The sequence below is a fragment of the Pinus tabuliformis genome, chromosome Q (genome assembly GCF_031772625.1).
Source record: "Pinus tabuliformis cultivar Carrire ecotype Pingquan chromosome Q, CPIR1, whole genome shotgun sequence".
Taxonomy (NCBI): domain Eukaryota; kingdom Viridiplantae; phylum Streptophyta; class Pinopsida; order Pinales; family Pinaceae; genus Pinus; species Pinus tabuliformis.
The window spans coordinates 905,584,129-905,609,008 of NC_142296.1; the positions used below are offsets into that span (position 1 = coordinate 905,584,129).

General features: G+C 39.0%; 1 protein-coding gene across 1 annotated transcript in view; it reads right to left on the bottom strand.

Annotated features, from left to right (window-relative positions):
* LOC149222392 (3-oxoacyl-[acyl-carrier-protein] reductase 4-like) overlaps positions 1 to 24,880 on the bottom strand; it is a 145,283-nt gene that overhangs the window by 13,789 nt on the left and 106,614 nt on the right. Inside the window, exons 4-9 of the mRNA XM_089385425.1 lie at positions 12,357 to 12,437; positions 12,177 to 12,222; positions 11,972 to 12,066; positions 11,806 to 11,838; positions 8,268 to 8,402; positions 8,033 to 8,126 (exon numbers count right to left, since the gene is read on the bottom strand). Of these exons, the coding sequence (XP_089241551.1) occupies positions 8,033 to 8,126; positions 8,268 to 8,402; positions 11,806 to 11,838; positions 11,972 to 12,066; positions 12,177 to 12,222; positions 12,357 to 12,437 (484 nt within the window). The remainder of the gene's footprint in view (positions 1 to 8,032; positions 8,127 to 8,267; positions 8,403 to 11,805; positions 11,839 to 11,971; positions 12,067 to 12,176; positions 12,223 to 12,356; positions 12,438 to 24,880) is intronic.

Consider the following 24,880-nt stretch of genomic DNA (forward strand, 5'->3'; position numbering starts at 1 on the left):
AGGGCTCGAAACTAGTGAATCACTTGAAGCAAAGCGTTTAAAGTGACAGGGGAATACTAGCAACAATCCAAATTTTGTTATATGAATGAAAAGTGCTCCAAGATGCCCTCTAGCTGAAAGATTATGGTGTGGCAAGGGATTCTACCATAATATTAAATCTGAAGCTAAGGTGGAGCTACAGCCTCCAAAAACCGTAATACAAATTCTAGAAACCCTAATGGATCCATCTTGTTCAAGGATGCAGTGAAAGGGAGGATTGTCGCTCCAGCTAAGTCGATCCAAAATCTACCATGACCTTATATTGTTGAGCAAATGGACAAGGTACCAACTACGGATGTAAAAACCCCAAAGGTAAAATAATATTTTTTTGATCTACAATCTAAGGCATTAAAATGTCAATTTAATGGTTTATGGCCGAAAAATGAAGAATTATATAAATGGGTGTTTTCTTCTTGGACACAAAATTGTGATCTTTACTTATTCTCCAAAGGTTTTTTCATATTACAATTTGACACAACAAGATATGGAAAAAGTTATAAACGAAGGGCTATGGTTTTGGGGTGGAGTTGGGCTTTTCATTACACCTTGCTTCCCTGGATTCGACGCTACAAGCATGGTGGTAACAACAATGCCAGTATGGGTGAGGTTAACAAACCTCCCTCTCCCCTTCTGGCATCATCAGGTCCTGGAGGATATTGGAAATACCCTAGGTAAATTCAAAAAAATGGACATGGATAGAACAGCGAAAGGTATCTTTACATTGCGAGAATATGTGTAGAGATAGACCTTAGCAAAGGTCTCCTTGATCGTATTCTTTTAAAACGTGAAAACCTTCAGTGGACACAGGTTTTAGATTATGAGAATATGACATTCTGGTACGAACCTGTTTTCAAACTGGACATCTTCAGAACACCTGCTCACAAGCAAAAAGGACTCCAAAAAGAAAAAGAGATAAGCCCCAAAGCCAAGAGGAGGACAATTTCCTAATATTTCTGAAGACGAAAAAGAAGAGGCCAAATTACTCCAAACACAAATGCACAGACACAACCTGAGAATCAAGTAAATGGACGAGTTGGGGAATAGTCAGGAATAGTGGTTCATAACCAGAAGGCACTAAATCAACAGAGATCATAGCAACAAAGCAACAAAAAGTGAAAACACCTATCGAAAAGGAATTAGGGGGCATAAAGAGATCCCATGTCTCTGAGAGCTTGAACTCAAACAAAGAAGCCCTTCTAAAGGCAGAAGGCAATCATTTGGCAATAGTAACAGTCACTCCCAAACAACGAGTTTGGAAAAATGTGGAGAAAAAGAAAGGCAAAAAGGGGACGCTAAGTGATTTTTATCACACTTAGCCTTGGCAAAATTATGCAATTTTTTATATTTATATGTTTTTTATTGTGCATTAGCCAACAAAATTACGATTTTTTCAGGTTCAATAAATTACGATTTTTCCTTTAGTAAAAAAAAAACATGCACTGAATCCATTCCATTCATGCAAAGAATAGCTCCAAAGTGCAATGATTTAGCTCCAAATATCAAAATGCATCAAAGATCCAAATATCCCCACAATTTCAAGAGGTGGAAATATCCAAGCGTGATGTGATGAGATATAAGAATGAAGGCCTCCTCTATTTACATGAGGAGGTCAAGTTCCTATTTAGCCTAGAAACCCCTTTAAACAATAAAATAATGTGCTAGGTCACAAGTTGACCTAGTAGCCCTTGCAAAACACATTAATCCTCCACATGTGTGAGCCAAAATAAGCAAAAGTGTTGACGTCATGCCAACGTAGGCCCTTCTAGGGTTGACATTGAGGGTAATAGGTGCCATAATATGTGTAGTAGCCCCCTCAAATCAAACTCTAGGGGTTGGCCCCTGGGTCTCTAACATAATCCATCTGTAGACCTGATTTTGGCTTTGGGGCACGAAAGTGGTCTCATGGATCTCCAAGTGGCCAAAATGTACCATTGCTCCAACGTTGAGGGCTCTCATGGTGCTACTAGCCCTCCCATGTCTCAATGTATGAGACCATCCTCATTTGGGCCTTGGATTAGTTGCCATACATCTGATCGGTGCTAAGTCAGCTAGGGGCATGCTGGTCTAGCTACATCATCTCATAAAAGTCAACAATGCGGGGCAAAGAGCTAGAACGTTATGGGAGCTGGAGGTGCCCAAGGATGTCAATGTTGCTCTTCAACTATCTGGAGTCCCATGGCTCTCAACACTTCATCTATGGGTGCCAATATGTCCCTCTAGAAGACCTGGACCCTAGTTAAGTTGCCCAAACCTATAGATGGAACCACCTGTCAATTACATACAATATCTAGTGTTGCAACTTTCACCATTAGGTACATTTAATCATTATTGCAAATTAACACTTCATACAAGGCTTCCCTTCCAAAATTGTGGCTTCGGTAACGTAATCATGTTACCTCCCTAGGTAGAAGTGGTTAATAGATGACCCTATTAGGTGTTCTCAACCCCCAAGGGGAAGTAACATGTCCTTGGTCCACCCTTCAATCGATTGGTGCCATGTGAATAATAATGGAACAGAGGGGAAAGTTCAAAGAACTTCATGGCCAAGTGCCATGGTTAAAGGGACCAGCCTAATGGGGATCCTCATACTAGGTGTATTGATGTGTATTTTTACACCCGTCTTATGCCTTTTACTTTTTCTTGATTTTTCTTTGTATTGTTGCTCATAGCTCAAAGAGTTAGAACTTTTTTTGTATGATGTGTAGCAATAATTAGCCCCTTAAGGATGGGACAGTTCATCTCCCATCAGGGGTTGGGACATGCAAGGGTTCCTTGTCTTCCATGAGATAAGGCAACATTGGCCCAAGAACCAGGTGATGGCCATATGAGTGAGGTAGAGCTCATACTTTTCTTTTGCCCGCGTCTTAATTTTTGTGTCCCAACCATCTTTTGCATTTTTAATATTCTTTTATTTTCCTTTGTTTCTGGCCATTATATGCTTTTTGTGCTTCTTTTAGCTACATCAAACTCCCAGTGTACATTTCCAGGCCCTACCCAGATATGTGGATGTGTGGCTGCCAAATCCGAATGAACCAGTGGTTAGTTGAACCTGAAGAATGGAGGTTGAATAGTGGCTTCTAATGTAAGATGGAAAGTGGTAAGTATGGAATAGGGAGAGATGGGGCCACATTATTTCAATCATGGTTTCCCAAGTAGTGCCCCTCCTATACCCGTCAGGTCATTAGGGGAGGTCCCACTAGACTAGGATTGAAAATTAATCCCCCATTTAAGGTGAGTGAACAAGATCACGACCAAGACCCTTCTTCCTTCCAAGTTACCCCATAATCCATGTCAAATGCCCAAATACAAACAAGCATAAGCACCCAATTGCAAGATGAGTAAAGTACATTTTGATCAAAAGCCCACTTTCTAACATGTGCACTTGCCAAATGGGGGGTGAAACTTATGACTGATGCAGGTAGCAGAGATATAAATGGCACATTATCATCGGCTACTACTGGTTCTCAGGGGTTGTTGGCTACCAACTAAAAGATATGATAGGAGAAAAATTTCTCCTATGGGGTCACCCACTTTGGGTGGGTAAAAAACATTTGCCTTGTTTCTTTACCAGCGTTTATTTTCTATGAATCATTTATGAGGATGTTGTTAGCGTTTGTCTTTCTTGTGCCTCTACAACATCTTCTACTTCAAAGATCAACCAAGTTCACTAATGTTTCTTGGCTCTCATCTTCACAGTTTGGTACTTCTTGATTGGAATGGGGAGATTTTTTGGTCGACCTTCCCTAAAATTTGGCCAGAAATTGGGAAAATTGTAGTTTTAAATTGCTAAGTCTGCACAATTTATTTGTTGAGTCTGCAGAATTTGAGTGCCCCATGATTTTTCTAGGGTACTTAATCCATTTTTGCATTTAAAAATGCAATTTAAACAACAGAACATTGCAAAACTCACAAAGAATCATGTTACCGAGTTCCAGCGAAGAAGATCAATCATGGTTTCCCAAGTAGTGCTCCTATACCCGTCGGGCCATTAGGGGAGGTCCCACTAGACTAGGATTGAAAATTAATCCCCCATTAAGGTGAGGGAACAAGATCACAACCGTGACACTTCTTCCTTCCAACTTACCCCATAATCCATGTCAAATGCCCAAATACAAACAAGCATAAGCACCCAATTGCAAGATGAATAAAGTACATTTTGATCAGAAGCCCACCTTCTAACATGTGCTATTTCCAAATGGGGGATGAAACTTATGACTGATACAAGTGGCGGAGATATAAATGGCACATCATCATCGGCTACTAGTGGTTGTCAGGGGTCGCTGGCTATCGGCTGAAAGATATGATAGGAGAAAATTTTCTCCTATGGGGTCACCCACTTTGGGTGGGTAACAAAGCCTTTGCCCTGGTTCTTTACTAGCGTTTATTTTCTATGAATCATTTATGAGGATGTTGTTAGTGTTTGTCTTTCTTGTCCCTCTACAACATCTTCTACTTCAGAGATCAACCAAGTTCACTAACGTTTCTTGGCTCTCATCTTCACAGCTTGGTACTTCTTGATTGGAATAGGAAGATTTTTCTGGTCAACCTTCCCTAAAATTTGGCTAGAAATTGGGAAAATTGTAGTTTTAAGTTGCCGAGTCTACAGAATTTGAGTGCCCCATGGTTTTTCTAGTGTACTAAATCCATTTTTGCATTCAAAAATGCAATTTAAACAACATAACATTGCAAAACTCACAAAGAATCATGTTACCAAGTTCCAACGAAGAAGACCAATCATGGTTTCCCAAGTAGTGCTCCTCCTATACCCACCAAGCCATTTGGGGAGGCCCCACTAGACTAGGATTGAAAATTAATCCCCCATTTAAGGTGAGGGAACAAGATCACAACCAAGACCCTTCTTCCTTCCAACTTACCCCATAATCCAGGTCAAATGCCCAAATACAAACAAGCATAAGCACCCAATTGCAAGATGAATAAAGTACATTTTGATCAGAAGCCCACCTTCTAACATGTGCTCTTTCCAAATGGGGGATGAAACTTATGACTGATGCAGATGGCATAGATATAAATGGCACATCATCATCGGCTACTAGTGGTTGTCATGGGCTGCTGACTACCGGGCCACTAGCTAAAAGAGATGATAGGAGAAAATTTTCTCCTATGGGGTCACCCACTTTGGGTGGGTAACGAAGCCTTTGCTCTGGTTCTTTACCAGCATTTATTTCCTATGAATCATTTATGAGGATGTTGTTAGTGTTTGTCTTTCTTATGCCTCTACAACATCTTCTACTTCAGAGATCAACCAAGTTCACTAAGGTTTCTTGGCTCTCATCTTCACAATTTGGTACTTCTTGATTGGAACAGGAAGATTTTTCTGGTCGACCTTCCCTAAAATTTGGCCAGAAATTGGGAAAATTGTAGTTTTAAGTTGCCGAGTCTACAAAATTTGAGTGCCTCATGGCTTTTCCAGGGTACTAAATCCATTGTTGCATTAAAAAATGCAATTTAAACAACAAAACATTGCAAAACTCACAAAGAATCATGTTACCAAGTTCCAGCGAATAAGACCAATCATGGTTTCCCAAGTAGTGTCCCTCCTATACGCGTCAGGCCATTAGGGGAGGTTTCACTAGACTAGGATTGAAAATTAATCCCCCATTTAAGGTGAGGGAACAAAATCACAACCAAGACCCTTCTTCCTTCCAACCTACCCCATAATCCATGTCAAATGCCCATATACAAACAAGCATAAGCACCCAATTGCAAGATGAATAAAGTACATTTTGATCAGAAGCCCACCTTCTGACATGTGCTCTTGCCAAATGGGGGATGAATCTTATGACTGAAGCAGGTGGCGGAGATATAAATGGCACATCATCATCGGCTACTAGTGGTTGTCAGGGGCTGCTAGCTACCGGCTGAAAGAGATGATAGGAGAAAAAATTTCTCCTATGGGGTCACCCACTTTGGGTGGGTAACAAAGCCTTTGCCCTCGTTATTTACCAGCGTTTATTTTCTCTGAATCATATATGAGGATGTTGTTAGTGTTTGCCTTTCTTGTGCCTTTACAACATCTTCTACTTGAGAGATCAACCAAGTTCACTAAGGTTTCTTTGCTCTAATCTTCACAGTTTGGTACTTCTTGATTGGAACAGGAAGATTTTTCTGGTCGACATTCCCTAAAACTTGGCCAGAAATTGGGCAAATTGTAGTTTTAAGTTGCTGAGTCTGCACAATTTGAGTGCCCCATGGTTTTTCCAGGGTACTAAATCCATTTTTGCATTCAAAAATGCAATTTAAACAACAGAACATTGCAAAACTCACAAAGAATCATGTTACCGAGTTCCAGCGAAGAAGACCAAAAAGTCGCCTCATTAGACTACACCTAAAATTTGGTACATGGCCACTTTATCAAATATTATGCTTATGGGTAACCAAAAATTTAATGGCCACAATTTTGAGAACATATGTTTGAACAGATCGGTATTGGGACAAAAAGAAATCAGAAGTCAAACTCATGTAGATGCCCAAGAAAAAATTATGATACAAAGATTGGAGATGTTGTCATGCTCAGTAAGCTTTCAGTCACGGATGAAATGCTCCTTGAACTTCAAACTGGGAGCAATGCATTCACCATTCGGAAGATTGTTCAGAATTTGCATGAAACCTCTGATATAAGTAGAGCTTTTTTTCTTGAAGAATATTTGTTTTCTACTAAGATGGAAGAGCATGATTCTTTTCGAAAGTCATTATTGAAGATTAAAGATGTTCAAGATCAATGAAAGGCTATTGATAGGAAGAATGAAGAGGAAGATCGTGTCATCATAACACTGAAGCATTTTCCCCCATTCAAAAATTTTATTGAAGCTATGAATATAACTTCTAATATTGAGCTAACATATGAACAACTCAGGAATAGGTTCTCGCAAAAAGACGGGTGGAGGAAGAAATTTGGGAATGGGAGTGGTCATGACAATCACTTGGACAGGTCTGAGTTTTGCAATCAACTACATATCCAGGTTTCTGACAGACCTTGAAGTAGAACATTGGATAGCAGTAGAAAGTGTTTTGGAATATGTTAAAAGTACAACAGGTATTGGATTATTATATGGTGAAAGTGATGCATTTCACTTAACTAGTTATACAGATTCCAATTCTGTGGGATCAATAAACGACCGAAAATCAATAACTGGATATGAGTTGAGTCTTGGAACGGATGCAATTTTATGGGTTAGTGAGAAACATGTGGTTTCACTTTCTTCTATGAAGGCAGAACATAGGGCAACAATAAAAGGAACATGTGAGATGGTTTGGCTTAAAAGAATACTTGGGGACTTGATGCTTGAACAAACCAAGCCAACAGTTCTTTTATGTCACAATCAAAGTGTTCTGAAATTAGCAAAGAATCCAGTGTTTCATGAGTGCAACAAACACATTGATGTGCATTGTCATTTCATCAGACTTGTAGAAAATGCCGAGGTTGAACTTCAATATTGCCCCACAGAACAGCAGACTGCAGACAGTTTCACCAAGCCACTTGGTCCAGATAAGTTCGTCAAATTTAGAGACAAGTTTGGTGTATTTTCCAGAAAGACCATTAAGGGAGGATGTTATAGTGATTATTAATAATGGTCATTTATTAGTAATTAGCATTTACTTCACATAAATACATAGTATATTAAGTACTTTAGAGTTTACAATAAATAAACAGGAAGAATTTACATACATCTTTCTCCTCTTCATTAATATATATGTAAGAAGACATTATGATTTTGGATGAATATATAACTCGATTGTTCCCTTTTCATGAGTATAGTATTTTCTCTGTTCAATCTCGGTTTAATCTGATAATAATATGCCATTCTGAAATTACTCGGCCCGTATTTTCTGCAGTAGCAAAAATAACATGGCAAGTTTGGCTTGTCTGTCGTATGAAGCAGAACACCAATACATGACATTTCCAGAATATCAAGAATTCTTAGTTGTTTTATTAATGGGAGCAACATAATAAAAACATGCCTGAAATACTTACCCAGAGGTATGGTCTGGAGAATTTTCTTCTCAATTTCATCACCAAGTTTTGCAGTCATGTCTGAAGCAATAAATCCAGGAGCTATGGCATTGGCCTGTATAAGAGAATATTAAAAGCATCCCTTTATGTTTCCTACGAAAGGTTCAGTAATTGAGATAAGACCTCATAACTCCAACCTAAACTCTTCATTTAAAATTCTAATGCACACAGAAATTCACAAAGTTGAGAAGCTCACTGTGATATTTCTAGTGGCATATTCCCTTGCAACAGTCTTAGTCAGCCCAATAACTCCTGCTTTGGCTGCACTGTAATTAGCTTGCCCTATATTGCCAGTCAAGCCAACCACAGAAGCTATATTGATGACTCTTCCCTGCAAGCATTCAAAAAATACGTTGGAGTTAACAAAAAACAACCTACCATCAAAAAGCTTATAACTTTAATTGTACTATCTTGCTTAGGGTACAAAATAGGAGTGAATACTATTGTAATCCCCATTTCGTACCTGCTGTTTTGTGCATGGACTACACTGTAAATATCAATATTTTCCTAGGTTCCAATTCATGAGAACTTTATGCAAGGTGCCACATATCATATGTTTGTTCATATGAGGTAAATTGTAGGATCTAGTAAAGTTTCTAGTAAGACATAATTAGCTCATTTAGAAATTAGCCTAATTTTGTTTCCCCAAGCCATGAAGCCACTATGTAATGGCTTCCATTGGAATGGGGGCTATGTCACTATGATATGAAAAGTGGTAGGGAGAAAAGGAAAGAGATAGGCTAGGACATGTGGCATATACCTAACTCATTTACCACTAATAGTAAAATGTGGCATAACTGAAAGGATGAAAAGTGGGATAATGGACACCTCACTCTCCAGTGTACCTATTGTACTACCAACCAATTCCATTAATAATTTAATATATAGGCTATAGCACATTTTGAGATTATGCAAGGTTCTTTCTTTTTGGATCTCTTCTTCTTTTTCAGTGATTTTAGTGGTTGGTTCTTAAGCTGGTTCTATTGCTTGGTTTTTGGGGTATTCAGCCACACTCCATTGTTGCCCATTATACCTTGGCTGAGCAATGTGCAAGCTTGGGGAGCAAAACGTTTATGCTGCTGCATAGAGGCTGTAATCCTGTGCCAAAGCCTCATTTGTGTGAGGCTAGACTTCTGCTGTTGGTATTTCTAAGATAAACAGAGGTATATTGTGCTTGAACCATAACAATACATGTTGGTGGAGGGATCTTGGGTGCTTCATTGCTCAGTTCGCTTTCTAGCCTAGATATCATGGCACTACTCTCGGGGATTGCTAAGAGTAAGTCACTAGCCCTTGTACTCTCATATCCCAAACCTGGGGAAGGGAGTTGAATCAGATATCTATAGCTGGGTGATAAATGTCCCTCTGGAAATGATTCTACATGTTAAATGTAACACCCCAACTTTGACCCGTGGATTGTGCTTGATCATATTTGTAATATGTAGTTGTACATATACAATGAAGATGTGACCAGTTTTGCTCAAGTGTCGAGTCATGTTGGATTCATTTATAATACACCCATGATGTGTATTTGTATACAGAGCACAGGGCTCCACTAGAGAATGCTAGGAAAATTGCTTTATTCACATTTCCTAAATAAGACATGGTGAAGTCACCACTATCTCTGTTAATAAAGTTAGTATGAAAAGTATAGAGTTCATGTGATGGCTGCAAAGAAGCATGAGAAGAGAAGGCAATGATGTGATGAGAGGGGAAGGAAAAGGGGTCACAAGGGAAAAATACTGCTTGCCAACTGTCATGTTTAGAACACCCCAATCCTCATGAATGTGTTCCAAATCAAATACTCTTTGAGAGAACTTCATGACATACATATTTTCATGCATGCTCTTTCTCTTGTATATACTCCATAATTTTGACTTAGTGAAAGAGGGGGGGTGTTGGTGATCTGTTGCAATTTCTGTATAGTTGGACAGCTTGAGTATTGCTGTAGCAAGAATATGAGACTGAGAGGGACTTCCACCATTCTTACACACCCTGTGCAGAGTCTTGATCATTTTGATCTAATGATTTCTTGAATCCCCCACTGGTGCTATTATTGTGGGATTTTGAGAGTTGAACTGCATTACCTTACAAGGTCTCTTGGAATTTGCAGCTTAGTGGGCTAGGATCTTCTTGTCAGATTTGAATCTTGGCTATGAAGGTTCCTTATGCAATTTCTGATTTGACAGTGGAGTGGTCGAGCTAGTGTGTGTGCTGGCTCAAGGAAGATGATCATAGGTTAAGTGAGTGCTGGTAAAGCATCCTAAATGGAATATGCACCAGTCTGACTAGTATTTGGATTCATGTCATATGCTATTTTCTAGCTCATATTGGGGTATTCTTCTCATTGCTCACTTCCTCACCCTCCCAACTACCTCAGTCATATTTCTAACATTGTAGTGAACCAGAGTAATGTTGTTGATCTGTTACAGTTTTTATATAGTTGGAGAGCTTGAGTATTTCTTTAGCAAGAATGTGAGACTGGTAGGGATTTCCACCATTCTTACACACACTGCAGAGTCTTGATCATCTTGATCTAATGGCTTCTGGAATCCCCCACTGGCACTATCATTGTGGGATTTTGAGAGTTACAAGGTCTCCACGAATTTGTAGCTTAGTGGGCTAGGATCTTCTTGCTAGATTTGAATCCTGGCTATGAAGGTTCCTTAGGCAATTTTTGATTTGACAGTGGAGTGGTTGAGCTAGTGTGCATGCTGGCTCAAAGAAGATGGTCATAGGCTAAGTGAGTGTTGGTAAAGCATCCTAAGTAGAATCTGCACCAGTCCGACTGGTGTTGGGATTCATGTCATGCCATTTTCTAGCTCAGTTCAAGTTGTACCATGTTTGGGGTGTGTTGAGAGAGAATTTCAATAAGCAGTCAATCACCCAGCTCAGGGGAGGTGTCCACAGTTGATGCATATGGCTGGGAGGAAAATCACTCCTATGCAATAAATTCAGTTGAGCATACTTTCATATGGGTAAGTATTCTAGTATTGTGTATTGTGCTATTGATATTCGGACTTGTACATACATAATGATTTTATGTATGAATACTGTATATTGCCTATGAATGGCAAAGAGTAAAGGTATCAAACAAATCCACAGTACTCTGTGTATACATATTCTTTGTCTGTTCATATATAGCTGGTATTATATTTTTCGTATTTTATGGATAAATTAGATAAAAAGTTTGGCCGCTTTTTACGTTGTTCCTCACCTCAACTCACATAGATTTCAGTAGTTAATTTCACTTTCTCTCGAAAATTGACATGCATACTTTTGCAAGAGTCTGTAAGCACAAAAACATAGATCACATGTAACCCTCTATCAATGGAAAACCTTCATCACTCCACTGTCAGTAGAAGACCAGCATTTGGATCATAAGTTATAACCCAAATGGATTAAAACCTTTCTAGAAGAAGAGTAGGTGAATTCAGAGGGGATGAATTGGATATTAAGTGTTGCTTTGCAGGCTGCAACACGGGACGGTCAAATTAAGAGTCGTGAGACTTAAAAGGCAAGCATAGAATTATCTTACACAACATGTACACTGTTCCTGGGTAATTTGAAATGTTTATTGGGAAAGGGTGCACACCACTAACAAATTCCACACAAACTTCAACAAAAAATAGCAACAAGTGTAACAGTCATCTATATTGTAACACAAAGTTCTACACTAAAGCATGAACTACCAAGAGTTTAGTTTACAATTCAATAACAAATTTGAGGTTTACCTTCCTCTTCTTCATCATAACTTTAGCTGCTGCCTGCATAGAAAATAAAAGTCCAATTGGTAACTGAAGACAGAGAAACATCACTAAAGCAAAAACCAGAGGAAATAGCAAGACACTTCAGTAACTAGACCCTAATTCACCATGCTTGCAACAGACCAACATTTACCTGTGTACAAAGAAATACACCAGTGAGATTCAAGTCAATGACATCCTGCCACTGAGATTTTGTCATTCTCATCATTAGTGTGTCCTTTGTAATACCTGCATATAAAACTCACGGCACCCATACATAAGAATGCAATAAGAAATAAGCAGAGCAGATTGAGAAAGTCAAAACAAGAGAAAAAAGACATAAAAACACATACGAATACCTGCATTGTTTACCAAGATGTCAACTGTTCCCCATGAGTCAATTACCTATTCAAATAATAACAGCAAAAATGAAATTCAGCAATTAGTGCATAATGTCATAACAAATTGAAGTGCAGTCCAAAAAAATGGCATGATATCTCATATTGACAGCAGCTGTAGTCTGGATATTTAGTCCTCACCGTTTTAAACATACCCTCAACATCAGCCTCCTTTGACATATCCCCTCCATAAACAATGGCTGAGCCACCAGCAGCTTCGATCTGTGGTGAATTGAATCTCAATAAAGATAATAAAGACAATAAAAACCTTTAATGTAATATGTGTACTTCATATTAGACACTACAGTGTATATCAAGAAACAAAGCAACATATATAAATGCAAACAACAAAAACCAGACACCAATTCTGAAGAAACAAAGCTCTGACACTGCAAATAAGCCTCCCGCTGATGCATTTTCAAAAGAAAGAAAAAAAGCAAACAATTTTTGATAACATAAAATACATTTAAAAGGCTAATCCTTCCAATCAAGGCACCTTTTGAAAAGTATGGCCAATCCAAATAGTGTATGGAAACATGAGGCTTTTTAGATGAATCAATCTCAGTTGGTGGTAGGTTTTTAGATGAATAAATCATTTCAGCTGGTAATAGATTTGACAATGTACACAAACAAAGGACACTTTAGAAACAGAAATTTAAAAAGTGTACCCAGAATTTTCACATAAATGGTTTCAGATTCTTGTTTCTAGTTAGCTTTGCTATCAAAAAATACCAGAGTAGCTGTTTCTAATTCTTCAGCCTTTCCTGTTGATTATTGTAGCATCGGACAGGTACTTTCACACAGGTCTAAATATCTACACATGTGGAAATCGTACTGTCGTCCAAAGCCTTCAACCTTCGATAATTCACTTTAATTAAAGGAATAATTGAAGTGTTTTTTATAAGAAAAGAGAGTTTAATCTAATGAAATGCAAAGGCTATTTGCATTAGTGAATTAGATGAATCCTAACCATTAATCTCAACTGAGACGAGATCTAATCTCAACCGTCAATCACTATGGATATCAAGGCTATGGATTCAGTCAACAACTCAAGCTTATAAAAGCAAAGTTAGGTGAAAAAAAAAAAGATAAAACAGTGAGCACAAGACAGCGAGATAATGAGATCCCAGTGATTGGATGAAGAAGGAATTTCATCCAAGTGTGCAAGGTCTAGAGGAAATTTGCAAGAGAGTAATTTTAGCAGCAAGGATCATTCCCAGAAGGATCATACAGCAGAAATCTGCAACAGCCGCACGTGGAGGCCATACACAGCGAGAAAGAGTTACACATGCCACATGAGGGCAGGAAACAGTTGCAAAAGTGCAGGCAGGTGCTACTCATGCCACATGGAGGGAGCAGATCTGTCACACATACTGCAGGCAGCAGCAGTACATCTCACACATGTGCCACAGGCAGGGTTGCAGACAGTCAACAGGTGATGGATAGGTGGCAGGTTGAGCAGACAGCAGGTTGTGGGGGTGCTCAGGAGAATTTTCAGAGGCCCGTACTGTTGTTTAGGTCCCCAGTGTTGTAACTTGTATATTTCCTCTGTGGGCCATTTTCCCATTGAGGGAGCCCTTGCATGCTGAGTATTTAATTAATGAACAGCAGAACTTGAAAAGCAGAAATTTCTGTGTATGTGTGAAATTGGCTTAATTTGCTTCTGCTGATTTTATTTGTACTTACCTATTAAAATCCCAGCAGTGTATTTTATTCAGTAATATGCAATTTGATATAATTAACAGCAAGGTAATTATTAGGTAGTAATTTGCCGGTTGCTAGGGTCAAGGAAACTTAACTTGGTATCAGAGCTTTCACTCTGAGAGGGAGGCTGATTTCAAGGTTGCACAGCAATTCAGCCAACAGTTGGATTGGAGGCTGAGGGAAGTCATACCAGTCAAAATGTTTGGCAGCAGTATTTTTTTTCCTTTTGTGTATTTGAAGGACCAAACACAGATCCACAAGTGTTTGCAGTAGATCTATTAGATCTGCAAAGAGATCTCAGATTCTCGGCAGATCTATAAACCAGCAGCAGTAAAATTCTTGTGGTTGCTTGAAGGAATAAGCGTACACACAGCAGTTTTTGTTCGGATCTAGAAATGGCAGCAGCAAGTCTCACATTTGAAGACAGATTGGATGGGGCTTCAAACTTCTTGTCTTGGAAGGTAAGGGTTACCTTGCTATTGAAGGAAATTGACCTCTGCAAAATTGTGAATAAGGTAATTCCTTCACCAACAGACCCAGTGCATTAACAACTCATGAAAAGGACATCAAAGCACAACAGGCTATTATGGATGCCATGAAGAATCATCTGTTCCTTCACCTAGCAGAGAAGAAGTCGTACAGGGAGATGTTCAAGGCTCTCATGGATTTGTTCCAAAGTGACAACATGAATAGAAAGATGATCTCAAAAAACAAGCTCAGCTCCATGCAGATGTCAAGATCTGACAGTGTTACAGCTACCTCATGAAGATCACACAAATATGTGATCAGCTTGCAGCGATTAAGGAGAAACTGGAGGATATAGAACTCATAAATATGACACTGAATGCTTTAACCAAGCCATGGGAACCATTTTTCAAGAGGACCTGCGCTCGGAACACCTTCCCAATTGGGAAAGGCTTTGAGATGATTGCATCCACAAAGTGTTAGAAAACCAGAACAATCTGAGAGTGGGGATGCATCAGTATTGTGAGAATTTAAAACATTCTTTCACAAAGTAAAGAATACTTAAACACCAACAATCTCTTTAGCAACAATATATGTGAGCATCATTATCAATCAACACAAGAAGCACATATTAAACACATAGATACTTCAATCTTTTTCTCAATTGCTTTTATAAAGGCAAGCTTCAACTTGTTATTACATCAATTGGTAAGCTTCAACCTACTTGAGAGCTTCAACCCTCAAACTATTGGTTTCTCAAGCTCCAACCTGAAGGAAGCTACTACTCCCTAGTTTATCAGTTGCTACTAAAAGGAGCTACAACACCTGATTTTATCAGCTACCACTGAAAGGAGCTACAACCCCTGAATTGCTTACAACTTGCTGAACCTCCTTGGTTCATCTTTCATTCGATTTTCGAACTCAAATCATGAAAGCCTCTCTTTTACAAAATAATTTTTCGGTCTCCCAATCACATACCTTAATCACCAATGCAATCTTTGCTACAGCATCACCATAAAACACCTTCAACAATATTCTTCTCTAATCTCTCGATCATCAATCTTCTTGCTAATTCAATTTCTGCTTATAAAGAATAAGAGCTGATATTTTTAGTGTTTATCTTTAGTTAAGTTCATCTTAACAAATTCTTTATTTTAACTTACTTTTCTCTTATATTCCACTTCTTTAAACTTATCTTGATGTGTACTAATGGTCTTTAGTTTTCCATCACTGTTTCCTATGAGAAAATCTGAGTTAAATTGTTGCTTTCTTCAATTCTGGTGCATTACAGGTTTTGGCAGTGAATTTAACTCCAATTCTAACTCTAGTGAACTGCCAAATTTGGCTAAATTGCCAAATACACCGCCCAGCACCAACTACTCCATTTCTCCGCTGACTTTACCAATGCAATCTTCCTTCAAGTCGACTGAGGCTCAAGTCGAATAGAAAAATCAATATTTAGTCAATTTGACAATTCGACATCTAGTCAAGTCGATATCCATTCAACTTGACAAGTCGATATCTAGTCGAGAAACAAAGTTGACTAGTCGATATCCATTCAAGTCAATGAGTCAATATCTAGTCGAGTCAACTTCACCAAGTGCCACTTGGTTGTGGCTATACTGTCTGATAACTTTGTCTAAACTACCAAATATACCACACACTGCCAACAACTCCACTGACTTCACTATTTTCCCCATTGAATGGCTGCTTCAGAGCACAAAGTTCTGGAGCACGTGCTTGTTAGCGCTTTCTCCATAAAATCATAGGTTGTGACCAAAGCCTGAACACTTTGGGGGCTAAAAGAGGTCAGGGGTTGGGACCGTTTACTCTGTGCATGTTTCCTTCTCCGTCAACTGGCTGGAGGCCCAACTAGGTCGTGTTCCAAATGCATGACTAGCCCAAGTTTCTGACTAGGCCAAAAATCATTAACACTTGAAAATCAAACAAAATACGACCCCTGGCACAATTTACGAGGCTTTGCCACATCACCAAACTGCGCCATGTTGATGTCATGAGCCATGGTGGCTCCACCTGTGCTTCCATGTCATCTCTCTCATCCAATCAGAATATTCTATGTGTCCTTTTGTCGGGTCCTACATGGTCGAGGGTCGGGGGAGTCGACCCATTTCCTTGTTGTGCACCAACCCAACTATACCAACTCCCAATTGGCCTGACTTGGGTCCCATGCCGACTCGAAACCTTGCCTTGTTGACTCTTTTACCCTTTTTAAGTTCTAAACTTTGACCAGCTATAACTCCTTCATCCTTAGGAGTTTTTCAAGTTGCCATATACCATTGGAAAGCTCTCTTCGAGGCCTATCGATCTGAGTAGTTTCCAATCTCATATGGGTTGATCTTTGACTCCAAAAACTAATCTGAATATGCTGCTCCATAAACACTTGTTTCACTATTATGCTCGCACACAACTGATCTTTGTCAATCAATGACTTCCTTTGACATCAATGCCAACATATTTCTAACATTCTCCCCCTTTGGCATTGATGGCAACAACAAAAACATTGTTATCAAAAATAAAAGCATGTGTCATGTCAAACAATGAAATTATATGTAAGCATAACAATTCTTTTGATTTCAACGCTGGTTTCAACACTTGCACCTATACTTGTTAGCTGAGTTCTCCTCCTGTTTGAATAATTAATAAGTGTTTGCACTTATCTTCTTCAAAGTTTTCTTATCCTCCCTTCAATGTGCAAGGGTTTTCTTACTTCTCCCCCTTTGACACCAATGGTAAAGAAAATAATATGCTCCTCCTACAACCAATCTCCCCCTGTCATACTAATCCTATAGACCTAGCAACTCCCTTTTGATGTGTTGAATGCTTGGACTAATCTGGTTGTTGCCTTTCTTTCTCTCGAAGAAGAATTAGTAGAGGGAGGCAAGAGGGACTATTCCCAATCTCTGCCTTAAATATTCAAATTGATCTCTTGGGAGAGGTTTAGTGAAGATATCAGTGACATGTTCTTTTGTAGGTACATGCTCCAATTTTACAATCTAATTTGCAACTTATTCTCAAAGGAAATGGTACTTGATTGGAATATACTTTGTCTTGGAATGGAAAACAGGGTTCTTGGACATGTTGATTGCACTTATGTTCTCACAGATGATTGGTATTTGTTGGTCATATATTACTTGAACATATTGTAAAGTTTGCTTCATCCATAGTGCAACAAGTTATTGCTATATATTTTGCTTCAGCGATAGAGAGAGAAACTGAAGCTTGCTTCTTGCTCAACCATGAAACAAGGCATTCACCAAGAAAGAAAGCACCACCACTAGTACTTTTGCAGACATCTACATCACCTACCCAATCAACATTAGTAAAAGTCTTTAGTGAAAAATCTTTACCTCTATGGAGCAACAAAGCTCAGTATTAGACATAAGCATATATTTTTATTGATGAATGAGTGATTTTTACATAGAAGGGCCCCTGGCTTATATATTGGCTCGGGTGCCTCTTGGCAAAAGGGCATGATCTTTTGATCGTACCCTATTGCCTAATTAACCTATAATTATAGCTTATTAAATTTGGACATAACATTGCCTTCCTCTCAAAAAGATGCTTTGTCCTCAAAGCATACGTAATGACGGGTGTTGTTGACAAAACGCTTATGTCTCCCAAGAGGCTTTCTTCTGGAAGGTTCTTCCACTTGATAAGGTACTCTTTAATTACTGAAGAAAGTAATTTCTTTTCCCTAGTGGTAACAATTCCTTCTAGTTCTAAACGAAATTGCCTTCATCATCTAATATCGAAAGCGTTGTCTATGTTGATTGGTGTTTGCCCAATGCCTTTTTAAGATGAGATATATGGAAAACATTGTGAACTCGACTATTATCTGGAAGACTTAAGTTGTATGCTACTTGGTTGATCTTTTTGTTAATCTGGTACAGTCCACAAAACTTTGGTGATAGTTTATTTTTTCCTTTCTGCTTTAGGGATAATTGCTTGTAAGGTTGAATTTTAACAAATACTCATTCACCAACTTCAAATTCTCTCTTTGTTCTATGTCGGTCAGCCTGCTGCTTCATGTGATTTCTTGCAATACTTAGATTTTATTTTAGTGTTTGAAAGACTTTTTGGGTTTCTTCTAATTGCTCCTTAGCTACTCGAACTTTTGTCTCGGAAATGGCCAAGTCCTTCCACTTAGGAGGTTCATATCTGTTAGAGAATCTAGGGCAAAGTAGTGTTATGATGATTCTCTAAGACTTGATAACAATTTGTGAAGTCTTTTTACTTTTTCTTAGTTAGCTTATACTTCTTCTTCTTCTTATTGGTGCATATATGTGTGTGCTTCATCACACTGCTACCAAAACAAAATAACGAGAACACAGAATTTGGCTCTCTGCCAGGGACAAACCCTCTCCACTCTTGAGAGGGAAACCCTTTGTAAGTTTTCTCTTATTGAAGCTTCTTATTTGAACAACTGCCAAACCCTAGACCCTTGACTAGGATGTCCTCCAAGCATGAGTCAAATCCTTTCTCTTTCTGCACTATCACTTCCAACACATCTTTCAACTCTTCTTCCAGCACTTTGTCTTCCAGTACTTTTGTCTTCTAGGTTAGGAAGCCCTAGAATATGAGGGCTCCTGTTCTTCGCTATAAGGAGGTCCTTCTTTACTTACCTTGGAGACCTTGTAGACCTTTCTCTACATCCAAATGATACCCTTCAAAGTGTTGCCTTTAAACTGTTGTCAATCTGCAACAACTTACCTCTGAAATCCTTGCACGTGTGGACAACAAGAACCCTAGAACAGTCTTTTTATTCTTGTTGGCTCTTCCTCCTTTCTTTGTTGATGAGAGAGGCCTTGTAGGCCTAATTTGTACCTGAAAATTCTGAGATATAATGACCTGCACCTTACTGTAGTTGCAGCCACAAGCAGTCCTTACTTCTTCGTATGTGTGACTGCGTGTATGCCCTAAAGACAGTCTTTTCTTCTTCGTTGTTTCTCCTTCTTTCTTCGTTGCCCTTGTAGCCCTCTTTCTCACACTTTCTTTGTGTTACTTCGTCCTCCTTGCTTGCGGATTTCAAAGATATGATTGTGTATAAATGAGGAGTGGACAACCTCTATTTACAGAGGTTTGTCCCTCCTCTCTCAAGCCAACATGACTGTCCATTGGCCGACTTGACAGTTGCATTATATTTCACATTTATTCATCGTTTTTGCTGCTTGTAAACCTTGTTGGATCTAGGAGAGGATTTGACCATGTTTGGAGTTATTTCCTTGACCTTGTATGATGACTTACATGATGTAACATGCCCTCAAAGGGTCTTTTCATAATTACATTTTGACTTTGACTCTCTAGAAGCACTTCAAAATGTGCTTAACCTATTTTCAATGAGCAAGAAACTCATTGACAAATAATACAAAATAATTTCTTTTCTTGAATAAGTACAAATATCAAAATTACATATATGAAGACCAAACCTAGTTACATCTTCTCCAACACTCCCTCTTAACTAGGGAGGTATTCATACAACATTACAAGGTGTTTGGCAATTTTCAATCTTGAAGAATTCACATAAGAGAAACCGAATTAGCAATCCATCTATTATAGCATCATATTCAACAGCATTGTCATAGTGCAAGGCCTTGACTAATAGCTCCATCTCTTTACGAGACCATGAGCCACAATGCTGGCGAGCCCAATGATTTATCGACACCTTCATCATTGTCTCTCACATAGCCACCCGGGTGTTCTTGAGTATGACCTTCTAGGACTATTCTTATCTTGGGTTCCTAGCCCTCAAAGAATATCGGTCCTCTTGCCTACTCTTGTCTTGGATGCCCTACACATCCTCAAAGAGTATCGAATGCCAGATGATTACCTAATCCTCCCATTCTTTCTTCCCAAGTGAAGACAAGAATGTTGTGTCTATCTTGTGTCTACATTTCCATTCATGGCCTTCATCTAGACTTATGGTTGTTAGTCCTGCATGACCCATGACATGGAAAACACAATAGTCACTCCTTTGTAATCAAGGGTGATTCAAAACTCCCTCTTGATCAAGGACTTGTCAGAGCTCCCTCTTGATCAGGGACTTGTCAGAGCTCCCTCTTAACTGGGGACTCTTTCCTTCATCAACAGCTTCTTCATGGGTCCTTCAACTGCATGATCTCCTTCCTTTCTTGATGTCATGAAGTCTTTGATTGAACTTCTTCTCAGTAGGGCACCATCCATCCATCACTTTCCTTCTTGGTTAGTCATGTCATTGCTTCGTGGAAAGTGACTATCAGGTTCTTCTAGTCATCTTGGCTACTCCTTTGTCATCTTGTCCATGCTTCGGAATGCTCTCCTCATGGATGCTCCATCATACTTGCTAGGTTATATGCTTTGACCTGGTAGCCCATCATGACTTCATCCTGATATTGCTTCAACATTGTTTTTCCTTTTGTTGGATGGCTTCTTCATCACGACATCTTCATAGAGTAGAATCAGTTATCTGCACCTTTTATATCTCCAAGGCCTTCATAGGTGTCAAGGGTCCTTTCTTCCTTCATCAGAGTTATCCTGCCTTCTTTCGAGAGATATCTTTCAAGGCATTTTGTCAGATAGTGATTCTCAGTGATCATGGTGTTCTTCACATGCTTGATCTCTTTCTTCATTTGCTTCTTCTCAGATAGATCGGTCAACCACCTAATGCTTCTTGTGGAAGCATTCCTTCATCCCTTGCTTTCTAGACTTGTCAGCATTTCTTCTTGCTTCTTAGTCAGCGATCTTATGCTCCTTATGTGAGCATGTTCTTTTGTTGACCTTCATTGCATCGTGGTACATGCCTTCGAGCATGTTCTTGGTGAAAGAGATCCTTTCATGCTTGATCATGTTATAGAACTATACCCATGACTCAATAATATACAAATGATGACATGACTTAAACTTTGATGCATACATACCTCATCTTGATCCTCCTTGATCATTCTTTGGTGTAGCCCTTCTTGCTTCATCTTAGCCTACCTGCATATCATCCCTTTTCTTGAATCCCATGAGTGGGATTCCCAATGAGACATCTGCCTTTGTTCACGAACCTTCTCTTGAAGATTCCATCATAGGATCTTAAAGATCCTCGCCTTGCAAATGTTTCCTATCTTTGATGATTTAGGTCTTCTAAGATTCTTATCATGATCAAGTTTTCTTCCATCATATATGAGGTCCTATTCTAGGTATGCTCCTTCTACATGAATATCTTTGAGCTATATTTTCCATGCTCCCATATTCTAGAAGATATTCCTACATATGCATTTTTGTTCTTCTCATAAATGCTACATCTACATGAGTGTCTAGAACTCCATGTACATCATACTGCTAGATCCTAGAGGGTGATTCTAGCCATGCAATTTAGTTTATTCCTGCATGCTCCTATTCTACTCAAAACTTTGAAAGAAGTCTAGAAGGAAAGAGTTTGACCTAGTCATAGTAGAGATCCGAAGGATCTTCCTTCTTTTGCTTCTTTCCTTCCTCTTCCACCTCTTGAGTTATATGAGCTTCTTCTCTCTTTCTCTTGTTGTTGTTGTCCTTCTTAAGATTGGGACAATTCCTTTTGTAGTGTCCATATTCTTGGCATCCAAAACATTGGATCTTGGACATGTCTTTGTTGTTTGTTCTTCGTGGACCAAACTTGCCAAACTTACCCTTTCTTTTGGCCATGGTAGCAAATGCTTGTTCCTTTGATCCCACATCTTCTTTCGCCTTAAGTCTAGTCTCCTTTGTTATGCATAAAGACCACATATCACTGAGAGTGGTTGCTTCCTTCTTGGCATAAATGCTTGATGTGAAGTTTCCCCACTCCTCAGGTAGAGCATTGAGTACAACAGTTGTCATCTCTTTGTCAGACATGACTTCCCCAAGCTCTTGAAGTTGATTTCTCATCTCAGAGATTTTCATGAAGTAAGGAGCTACCCCTTCCTTTGTTATCTTCATCTTGTATAGTTCATTCCTCAAAGATAATACTTCTCCAGTGGTGGATACCATGAATAGCTCTACTAGCTTATCATAAATTTCTTTTGATGTCTCAAACTTGGAGACATAGGGAATGAGAGAGTCCTTGATTGATTCTATCAGAATCCTTTGAGCTCTTGTCTCATCCTTATTGTACTTGGCTAAGGCTTGAGTCTATTCCTTAGCAGGGACAGTGATGTTCCCCTTAACATATTCTAGGAGCTCATTCTCCTTGAGAAGTAGATCAGTCCTCTTCTTCCATGCAAGAAAGTTATTGGTGCCTACCAATTTATTGCTTTCCTTGCAAAAAGACATTGATGTATATTCAGAAGGGGACATGCACTTACTTGATAGATTTTGAGATTTGATGGATTTGCTTCCTCCTTGAAAGCTTGATGGCTTGTCTTCCCTGGATCTTGATGTCCTTCAAGTTGTCTTCTCCAAGTGGATTTGCTTGGTGATGAGGTGTGCTTGAAGACTTGTAGCTTGATGTAGATCTGCTCTTCTTTGTAGGTGCCTTTATATAAGGCTCTCCTTCTAGCTTTGTAGCCCTCCTTGATGAATGATGGATTGTAGACCCTTCTTGTCCTTGAAGTGGTTGAGACTTCTAGGCTTGATGCTTCAACTTTGTAGATGCTTGAGTGTTCTTGAGTTGCCCTTTCCTTGATGTGTCACCTTCCCTTTGATACCATGTTAGAGAATCTAGGGCAAAGTAGTGTTATGATGATTCTCTGAGACTTGATAACAATTTGTGAAGTCTTTTTACTTTTTCTTAGTTAGCTTATACTTCTTCTTCTTCTTATTAGTGCATATGTGTGTGCTTCATCAAACTGCTACCAAAACAAAATAACAAGAACACAGAATTTGGCTCTCTGCCAGGGACAAACCCTCTCCACTCTTGAGAGGGAAACCCTTTGTAAGTTTTCTCTTATTGAAGCTTCTTATTTGAACAACTGCCAAACCCTAGACCCTTGACTAGGATGTCCTCCAAGCATGAGTCAAATCCTTCCTCTTTCTACACTGTCACTTCCGGCACATCTTCCGGCTCTTCTTCCGGCACTTTGTCTTCCAATATTTTTGTCTTCTAGGTTAGGAAACCCTAGAATATTAGGGCTCCTCTTCTTCGCTATAAGGAGGTCCTTCTTTACTTATCTTGGAGACCATATAGACCTTTCTCTACATCCAAATGATACCCTTCAAAGTGTTGCCTTTAAACTATTGTCAATCTGCAACAACTTACCTATGAAATCCTCGCACGTGTGGACAGCAAGAACCCTAGAATAGTCCTTCTATTCTCGTTGGCTCTTCCTCCTTTCCTCGTTGATGAGAGAGGCCTTGTAGGCCTAATTTGTACCCAAAAATTGTGAGATATAATGACCTGCACCTTACTGTAGTTGTAGCCACAAGCAGTCCTTACTTCTTCGCACGTGTGACTGTGTGTATGCCCTAAAGACAGTCTTTTCTTCTTCGTTGTTTCTCCTTCTTTCTTCGCTGCCCTTGTAGCCCTCTTTCTCACCTTTTCTTCGTGTTACTTTGTCCTCCTTGCTTGCGGATTTCAGAGATATGATTGTGTGTAAATGAGGAGTGGACAACCTCTATTTATAGAGGTTTGTCCCTCCTCTCTCAAGCTGACATGACTGTCCATTAGGCCGACTTGACTGTCTTCTAGGCCGACTTGACAGTTGCATTATATTTCACATTTATTCATCGTTTTTGCTGCTTGTAGACTTCGTTGGAGCTAGGAGAGGATTTGACCATGCTTGGAGTTATTTCCTTGACCTTGTATGATGACTTACATGATATAACATGCCCTCAAAGGGTCTTTTCATAATTACATCTTGACTTTGACTCTCTAGAAGCACTTCAAAATGTGCTTAACCTATTTTCAATGAGCAAGAAACTCATTGACAAATAATACAAAAAATAATTTCTCTTTCTTGAATAAGTACAAATACCAAAATTACATATATGAAGACCGGACCTAGTTACATCTTCTCTAACAATATGCGTACTGAGCTTAAAATGAGGGTCATCTTTGCGGAAGTGTGATAAGTTGAATTGTACCACCATTCAGTGAGATGTAACCACTGAGCCCACTTATTTTGTTTGTTTGTTGCATAACAATGAAGGTAAGCTTCTAAGCACTTATTGACAGTTTATGTTTGACCATCTGTTTGAGGATGATATGTAGAACTCATGTTGAGGTATGTTCCAATATGTTTGAAAAACTCCTTCCAAAACTTCCCCTTAAACTTGGGATCTCTATCACTAACAATGACTTTAGGAAATCCATGTAATTTGTAGACATTCTTGCAAAATATCTCGGCGATCTCTTTTGTTGAATCTGATTTCTTCATTCCTATGAAGTGTGCATACTTTGTGAGTCTGTCTACTACTACAAGAATTTTATCTTTCTCGTCTGACATGGGTAATCCTTCAATAAAATCCATTGATATTTCTTCCCATTTTTGGTTTGGGATATTTTAAGGGGTGGAGCAGACCTAGGGTCATAATTTTCTCACTTTTATTTCGTTGACATT